Source organism: Vipera berus (assembly GCF_964194415.1).
Source record: "Vipera berus genome assembly, chromosome: 2".
NCBI classification, from domain to species: Eukaryota; Metazoa; Chordata; class Lepidosauria; order Squamata; family Viperidae; genus Vipera; species Vipera berus.
This window is the reverse complement of record NC_138203.1, coordinates 118,399,197-118,408,707: the sequence shown is the minus strand read 5'-3', so window position 1 is coordinate 118,408,707 and position 9,511 is coordinate 118,399,197. Positions and strand designations below refer to the sequence as shown.

The 9,511-nt window shown below is 42.4% G+C and overlaps 1 protein-coding gene across 1 annotated transcript in view; it reads right to left on the bottom strand.

Annotated features, from left to right (window-relative positions):
• Positions 1 to 5,883: 5,883 nt before the first annotated feature.
• LOC308664386 (mitochondrial adenyl nucleotide antiporter SLC25A23-like) overlaps positions 5,884 to 9,511 on the bottom strand; it is a 39,571-nt gene continuing 35,943 nt past the window's right edge. The window contains exons 8-10 of the mRNA XM_081321597.1: positions 8,630 to 8,797; positions 8,239 to 8,389; positions 5,884 to 7,595 (exon numbers count right to left, since the gene is read on the bottom strand). Of these exons, the coding sequence (XP_081177723.1) occupies positions 7,411 to 7,595; positions 8,239 to 8,389; positions 8,630 to 8,797 (504 nt within the window). The 3' untranslated portion in view covers positions 5,884 to 7,410. The remainder of the gene's footprint in view (positions 7,596 to 8,238; positions 8,390 to 8,629; positions 8,798 to 9,511) is intronic.

The following is a 9,511-nucleotide window of genomic DNA, read 5'->3' as shown; positions in this document are numbered from 1 at the left end:
TGCTTGCCAGAAGCCAACTGGAAAAAGTTACAAATGGTGATCACATAACCTGGGATAGTGTAGCTGTCAGTTGCCGAGCACCTGAATTTTGATCATGTGACAATGAGGATGCTGCAATGGTCATAAGTTTAAAAATCAGTTATAAGTTTTTTCCCCACTCCCATTGTAACTTTAAACGGTGACTAAATTAATGGTTGTTAAGTCAAAGACAACCTGGACACAAGGCATAACCCTGTGTAACTTTGAGCTTCTCTAGATCGTAATTCAAAAGAATTTCTTCCCACAGAGATAGGAATAGAAATAGGTTTCTATGTTCTAGCATTTTTCTAAGCCACATAACATATAGCTGCATTGTATTAAGGGTACAGTGTTGGATATATATGATTTTGGATAGTACAAATGTAATTGTGGGGCTATGTAATTGTGGGGCAATTCGCACAATCTTTCATGATAATTATTTTTTGAGAATAATCAGATAATCGGTGATAATCTAGTACAGGCATGTCAAACTGCCAGTCTGCAGGCTGGATGCGTCACGCTGAAACCGCACCTACCCGATTGGCAGCAATGGGAAAAAAGTCCCGATATGTTGCGCGATGTCACATGACATTGTGAGTTTGACATGCCTGATCTAATATGATGTGAAAAGCCAACTAAATATAAAAACCCATTACTAATAGGTCGTCAAATGAGATCAGCATGTGTGCTTATAATTTTTGCCCCAATACGCATCATTTCATACTTGCTACTATATACCATTTTAATATACATTCACTTTCTGTGAACATGTTTAATGTTCTTACCATTCTAAAATTACTGTGTCATTAGCAATGTTTTTCAGCATTCATTATATTCAAGATGGACAGTATTTAATATTTTATTGTTATAATATATATTAGTTTTTATATTTTTGTAAGTAAAAGGTATTTAGTAAGATTATGCGTCGTGTTTTTATTGCCTTCCTGCATGCACATCATGCATTCTCTGAAGCACGGTCCTTCGCCCTCTACAAAGGTGATTTTTACCTTGACATATATGTAGGGGTGTGGGTCTATACATATGTTGTTTGTAGTATGTTTTAGGTGTGTGTCAAGTATGTGTTTCACTTTGAGAGCGGGCAACTAAATTTCATTTTTGATGTGTGCCGTTGTGCCCCCAGTAAAAAATGACAATAAAGATAATCTTATCTCAGTGCTTGTATCCCTAGTTAAAATACATTCATGCTAATGTAGATCTTTGAGGGCCAGTTCAGTATAGTGGTTAAGGCATTAGGCTAGTTATTTGAAGATCGTAAGTTCTAATTCTGCCTTTGGCACAAAAATCACCTGAGTGACCTTGGGCCAGTCGCTCTCTTTTAGTCTAAGGGAGAAGGGAAAAACACTTCAAAAATCTTGGCAATAATACTGCAGCGACTAGTCCATGTGATCATCATGAGCCACAACAGACTCACTCGAAGGCACAAAAGCAAAATTGGACCTTTGATGCATCCTACTGTTTACATGCCATTAAATATGCAATCATTCGTACTATGCTTTCTGTTCTTCAACCAGTTTTCAATTTATAAAATAATTCCATGATCTTTATGTTTGCTCAAGTACCTTTGGTGAGAGACTTTATCAAAGATCTTTTTGAAAATTGAAAGTATATTGGTGGACAACTGTCAACACTCTGAAAGATTAGAGTTAGTGACATTTTGTGTACTTCCGTTGACTCCTTTTCAGCAGGATATGATACTCTGCATGGTATTAACTTTCAATTGCCTTCTAAAACAGCAGTGGATGATTATGAGCTACATGAAGCCATTTTTCTGTGAATCCTGAAATCCTCGTGATTGCGTGCTCCCCTATTGAGTATATTTTATTTTTTCATTTTTCAAAATAATAGGTATGTTAAGCCTATGTTAGAAAACAGTGACAAAATGAAGTATTATGGCTTCTTTGATGTTTTTATGTTACTTCTAAATTCATTTCCCAGATACCATGCTAAGAAACAAAGTTTGGAAAATGTGTTTTATTTTTCTCTTTGAAAATTTAACACAAAATGCATCAGGAGCAGCGGCAGTCATATAGAAATCTCTCACTGGAATTAGATTCAGGCAAGATATCTAGTTTCTCTGGGGAAAATTTAAATTGGAGGTCATCCAATTTATCAAATGAGCTTCCTTTTACTTACTCCAATTGGCATCTCAAAAGGTGAGTAGATTTTCAGTCAGAAGTTCAAAACTACTATTGAGGTATAGTACAACTTTTTTTAGCATTAAAAAGATAACCTCCTGGATCAAATGAAAGACGTTTGCTTAATTAAAGACCCTGTTTTCCTCAGTGACCAACCAATCCCTCTGGAAAACCCTTACATAAGATAGGACCACAGTATCTTCCTTTTTTTCCCCACCAAGCAAACAGTATTTATAAAGAAATTACATTTCTAACCTTAAAATCCTGACAAATATCATAAGTGAGATGTCATGGAAAGATCATCAATCATTTAAAGCCATGCAAGTTGGTTGCTGCTTCTACATTTCGGGTACAACTACTGGCAGGAAAGCATTTGAGGACACCTTATCAAGCCTCTTGCTTCCATTTCTGAATTCTCCAGATGTGTCCTTGCCCACATCTTAGAATATGTCACCTATAAGTATCTCATGCAAACCAGATATTCTCCTTTCTTTTGAATATACATGTAGCTGAAGAGGATGGGGAGATGAGACAATGGCAGCTTTGCTTTCTCTGTAATCTTCTTTCACATTCTCTACAAGACAACTGAGAACCTTCTTCCCTACAGCCAGCCGGAAGGGGGAACAAAATATAGCTATGTGGATATGTAGCAAAAAGAGCCACTGGCAGCAAAACAAGAAAGGTACAAAAGGCACTTCCAAGTTGGAACTTGACAATCCTGCCCCTTGTCCTTACTCTTTCCTGTAAAATGGATGCAGGAGTGGCCAGAGCTACCAGCCCAAGTATCCCAAAATAGTATTGTGACATGCCAACTCTTGCCTATCCTACCTACCGAATCAATACTCCAAAGCAAATACAATTTTGGACTCGCCCACTTAAAATTAAGTTTTATTTAGTTCATGTTATTAATGCTAAATAAATGGGTGTCGGATCCTACCCTTATTTTAATAAACTCATAAATGTACAGTATTTCCAATGAAAATTTCCAATGAAAACATTTCCCAGATGAAAGCAGCTTAGAAAGGACATGATCCTGTTGTGCAAGGCATTGCATCTTTCTCTGTTCTTCACCTTTCTTTCTTCCTGGAGAAATCTCCTTGTATCATCCTCAGCCTAGTGGTGGAATGGCTAGAATGCAGTATTGCAGGCTAATTCTGCCCACAGCCTCAAGGTTGACTCAGCCTTCCATCCTTCAGAGGTTGGTAAAATGAGGACTCAGATTGTTGGGGCCAATATGCTGACATTATAAACCACTCAGAGTGCTGTAAAGCCCTATGGGGTGGTATGTAAGTTTATAGGTGCTGTTGCTATCCTGGTTTCTCACTCAGATATTTAATAACCAAGTAAGGTAGATCTTACGGAATGGCAAGCTCATATACATGATCAAAATTTACTCTCTTATAGGCAAATGGACTGTAGCGAACATCCCACTGAAAGCTCTACAGTGGGGCAAAATTCAGCATCCACTGTCCTTGGCACCTCATTTGAAGGAGCGTCTTATAAGACCTTCCAAGAGGAACCAAAAATCCTGCCTTACTTGCAAGAAGTTCTTTCTACCTACTGAATGAGGTCTGATTTCCTCTTGCATGTAACTAAAACTGAAGTAGCACTATAGTCTAACAAAAGCATAAACCCTTTCCCATTTTTGAGCATTCATTTCTTGCGGTGCCTTCCCCTCCCACCTGCATCAACCTACTTCTAGTACAGCTACAATCATGGCAGACACTCAGATGATAAGTCTTTCAACGGATATGACTCAAATTCTGAAAGTCATAGGTCTTTTATGAGTGATATTATGAACATTTAGTGTATCCACCATGGCAGCTTGCTTCAACATATTTTGCTGGAAATAAGAACCGTAATTAACATTTCCGGCGGATGTCAGATTGGAAAAGGCAACAACAGTTCTTAAAAAGTGACAGTGGAATAGGTCTGTTACCCTCCCATTATGGCTGTGATTCTCTCAAATGCAACTGGTTGGTGTGAGAGATTGCATAGAAGCAGGGGACAAGGATTTGGTTTATCTGAAAAGAGGCAACGTGTCCAGATGTGAGAAATGTGGGAGATGATTTCCAAAGAGACTCAACCCGAAGAGATTTCAAGATTCTGTATTCCCCCTCCCAGAACATGATATATTCCTGAAATCCATATTGCTCTTGCTTACTTGGTTTTGCCAGTTACCGTGTTTCCCCCAAAATAAGGCGGCTTTTATTTTTGGGGGGGACCCAAAGACCCATTAGGTCTTATTTGGGGGGATGTCTTACATATAGCAGGTGTTGAGCATGCGGGGGGGGGCAGGGCAACATTTGGTACAAACAGCGGAGCATGGTCGGCGCATGGTGTGGAGATGCAGAGCTTCGAAGCATGGTGGTGATTGAGCCAACCTCGGAGTGTGGGGGAGGACCAACTAAAGGTATGAGAGAGTTCAGGAGGGGAGGGCGCAGGTGCCCTTCCGGTGCCAGGCCAGCCCCTGCAGCCCTGGGGTGGCTGTGTTCGGCGGTGGTGGCAAGCTGATATTTCTCCGGGGAGAGCGGAGGAGGGGTGCCTTCCTGGCCCAGCCTGCCCGAGAGTTGAGCGGGGAAGCAGCAGCCCAGGGCCAAAGCACCGGCGGAGCCCCAGAGAGTCGGGGAGGATGCTGAATCAAGCAGGCATCCTGCATGCAGCGCCGTGCCAGCTGCCCTTTCCCTGCCAGAGTCAGAATGCCACCATGTTTCAGTTGATGCCAGCCTTCCGTCCAGTGGGCCTGGGCAGCTGCTGGAGAGAGAAGGGCCTGTTTCGGTGCCTGGTGCCCTTGGAGGGTTTGCCTTGCCACCTGCTTTCCAGCTCTGTCACATTTCTCTGCCACCGCGGAGCTGGAGAGCTTGTTGCACCACCGCTCAATGCTCTCACTTCCCCCAAGCATTTCCAGCTCCGTTGTATTTCTCCATCATGTTTCTCCACTGCCGTGTGCAGGGAAACATATGTTTGTGGGACTAAAAAAATATATATGTTCAATTAGACCTTCCAACTTCACGAGATCTTTTTCTTTTGGTGAGAAGTTGGAAGGTCTGATTGAACTTTTTCTTTTTTTAGTCCCACAAACCTCTTTTGTTTCCCTGCACATGGTGGTGGAGAAACACAACCGAGAAATGCAACAGAGCTGGCCTTGTCCAGCAGGATATCTAGATCAGGGCTTTTGAACCATTTCACCCATTGTACCACTTTTAGGATATGGCAACTTCCCAATACCACCAGTCGCCTAGCAAGGTGTCAAAAACTTGATGACCAAAAAAAAAAAAGGAAAAAAGTGATGAAGTACAGCTAGTCCTCGACTTACAACAGTTCACTTAGTGACTGTTCGAAGTTACAATGGCACTGAAAAAAGTGCCCCCCAAGCCACAGCCGAGCAAGACACCTGCCTGCCTGCCCAGTAGCGCTCTTCCTCCTGTCCAGGGTTTTCATTGTTGTGAGCATTTCTGTTGAGGATTGGCAGCGGGGGTTGGGTGGGGATGTGTTTGGTTTTTATTTCCCCCCCTCTGCTGGGTGGTTGCAGCAGGTTTTGGTCACTTCACACATGGTGACCATCATAAATATGAATCAGTTGCCAAGCATCTGAATGTAAATCACAAGACCCTGGAGATGCTGCAACATTCCAGCTGATGGGCGCTTCTTTTGGGCTCAGCAGACGCGCCGGGATCAGCGCTGAGCTTCAGCTGAAGCCTGGCGCTGATCCTGGCGCTTCCGCTCAGCCCTGACAGCCCTGCAACTCCAGCCATCTCTCACTCAGGCTTGTGCGGTGCTGCCACCGGTTCAACTCATTCCCCTCCCCGGCTACCACTTTTCTAGGATGGTCGTGTACCACCTGCCAGGTACCAATGTACGACAGGTGGTACCTGTACCACTGGTTGAAAAGCCCTGATCTAGATGGGTAGCAGGTTACCCACTTGAAAGATGAAGTGGAACATTTCAGACCCTGGTAGAGGAAGAGTTTTGTGAGAAGAGGATCTGTGGACTGAATAGGTTTATAGCCTCCCCCCTGCCTTTTCCAACTTTTCAACAAAAAGGAAAAAATGAATGCCCAACTGCAATGTATTTCAGCTGGTCATAAATAAAAGAGGAGAGCAATACAAAGCAGAGCCTGAAGAACTCCTGAATGCATGGCTTCACGGACCTTAATTATGGCATTTCTTAAACAACAAAGCTGGTATAGCTAGTGCAAATATCTCAAAGTGAGTAGAAATATGTACATATTAGGGGATCTCATCAAAGTGCTTTGATGGTTACTACAAAATAGTAGCCCTTGTAATGTATTCCAACATTCTCTGCTCCCTCAGAATAGAAGGAAAGGGAATGGGGATAAAATGGGAGAGGCTTCAGTTCAGCCACAGAGGTCCAGGTAGAGACAGCAATCTAGCCTTATAAGTTAAAAACAGTCAATGTGCAAAATATACAGTTTCCATAGTACAGAGACAAGTAAAGTGGATCTGACCTAAAATGCAAATACCTGGGGCTCCAGCACCCCTATAGGTTTTAGGACGAGGGATGGAAGAGGGAAAAGTCAAAAGGAATTCATCATTGCAAATAGAAATCTAAATGAAGAGTGGGATCTATTGGCCAAAGTCCTCAAAAATTCAGATACTCCTGTTTCTGAATGTCTGCAGAAAAAAATTGGTGGACTCCAAGGAATAATCACAGATATTCTAGTGCCGTCAATGAATTGTCTCTGAATGTATTTCCTCCAGTATTGAAAACAGCTAACAGGAGTTAGAAGGGCTATTTATCAAAAGTCAACCCATTTCACTAGCAGTTGCTTGAAATCTGGCAACACCTCCAGAGCAATCATTATCAACTTATCTGCTTTTCTGCTGGGTTATGATATGGCTGTTAATGTGTCATGGTTTTTATGTTTAGTTGTTGAGGGACAAGATGTATACGCAGGAGCAGCAGGTCTGTTTGATGAGACCATCTCTGCAAATTCCAGAATGTGGGCAAGGGGAAAAAATACCTCCAAGAGGTTACATGTTTTTCCCCCACCAAGGCCTTTGCAGGATAAACTTGGTTGTTAGTGAGCAAGTTGGCTCTTGTTCATGGAGACGTTTGTACTTTTGACCAAGGTGGCCTGGACCCAATCATTCCAAACACTCTCTTAGCTCTCCATTTCACAGCAATTAGAGTACGATATCCCCACCTTTGCTGCCCTTCCAAAACCTTTCTTGTGAGGTAGGTCCCCTGTCCTTTGGCGACCCAGGGTCCTCCTTCATCTAGATGTTACTCCCAGAGCCTGCTTCATATTCTCATACACGACATAGCTGATGCTGACAGCAGGAATAACCTTCATGAAATTGGGGGCGATGCCACGGTAGAGGCCCAGGACCCCTTCTCGGGAAAGGATGTTTCTGAAGAGAGCCAGCATGGTTAGCTGTGGTGCACCTTCAATTGATGCTGTAGAGAGCCAATGAAAAAGAGAGGAAAGATTAGCAGGATGCCTGTCAAAACATACCTGATAAAGCTGGTGAAATTCAGAGAGTCTTGTTTGAACAGGGTCACCAGGTCTTACATGGCTTGAACTCAAACCCATGGGACAGACCCTAAGAGTTAGTGCAGAGGGAGAAGGACTGACAGATCAAGGCTGGAAGTATTGCATTCCAGAATTCGAACAGGACCTAAAGATAATCTCCTGGAATTGGGGCAGAACCTAATAACTATGTCTAGATTCTCAAAGTGAATCCTCATTGTTTGTATAATAAATGATAAAACCTGAAACAACAGAGAAAACAACCTGCCTCCTACTTGACCTGGCCCCTCACGTTGAAAACGGATTCCTCCTTTTTCTTGGAGGAACAGACAACCATGGACATACAGGTCAAATTTGGAGACCTGTTAATTTTAAGATGAATAATGAGGCCCAGGATGAACATTTTACTTACCTTTCTTATCCCGTTTTCCTTCTCAGTTTCTTTCCCACTAATCTCCCCTATGTCCACTCCTCTGATACTAAGATTTCATGCTTAATTATCTACCCTGTAACGGTTATCCCACCTATAACGGCTGTCAACCTTCTCCATTGAGGATGCTCCTTTCTTACCTTGAGCCTGCATCCGGGTTCGCACCAGGGCTAGGGGATAACTAGCAATTTGGCCACAGGTGCTGGAGACAGTGCCACAGGCCAAGAGGACCAAAACTCCTGGGTCAGCAGTGTTCTTGCTGTACTTCTGTAACCAGGTGTTCTTCAGTGTCTTACCAAAGAGAAATGTGAGAAAGGGGGTAAGGTAATCTGGACATCAAAAGCCAGGCAGAAATACATTGCAGAAAAGGGGGGGAAGCCACTGATAGGAGCCCTCTTTTACCTGTGAATAAGCGCTTTCCTAAGGACAAGCAGCTAATCCTCAAAAAGTGTTCCAAAGGAAAGAGCATGTCAGCATAGCCTCTTCCTTGGATAGCTCCTTTATTCTTCGAACCCACGCCCAACCACTGACCTCATAAACTGCCAGGTCGATACCAGCATAGGGGATAATGCCCAACATATTTGGTAGGTAGCCCTTGTAAAAGGCAGGGATTCCTTCCTTCTGTAGGATCTGCCTGGCACAGTCTGCCACACCTGAATACTGGCCTGTCTTGCCAAGGGCCAGTCGTGTCTTCATAACCTAGGGGGAGAAAAAATAATGAACCAGATGTTAAACAAGAAAACACTGTCTCTGTATCTGCATCTGTTTCTTCTAATTTTACACCTTCCTGCACTTAATTTCAAGAATCTTCTGCAAGTGATTAGTTCAGAAATCTAGCAAGCATTTTCTTTTTCCTGATGACTTATAAGATGTTAATTAAAAGAAGATTGGCCCAGACCATCTTGGTTATCATCCATCTCACGCTACTCTTGGTGAATGGGGCTCCCTACCTCTGCAAAAAAGGAATGGCTTTTCCAAGATAAACAGCTATCAATTCAGTTGTCTCTACTTAAACTGACAGTGTTTTTCTATTATTTTATTTTGTCCTGCAGATCTTGTACTTAAGAATTCCTAATTAGAAATTTTTTTTAATCTATCTGAAATTGGTGATACAAATTCTTTACCAAGCTAACATCTGAAATTGATAATGAATTGGAAGAAGATAAGGTTTAGGAATTAGGGTTGCCCATGTTAGACATTTTGAATTCCTGTGAAATGTGGAATAACCTAGTTCTGTTGGGGGTCATAATCTCCATAAAAGATCCATTTTTCAATCAGGAATACTTCAGGATACTGGATGCCTCTTACATGCTCAGGCTGTGGTGGTGACCAATAATTCCTTTTATCAACTTTAGGTGCTAACTTAGCCACTTCCAGGGGAAAAAAAGGAATTGGAACACAGGCCCTAAACTC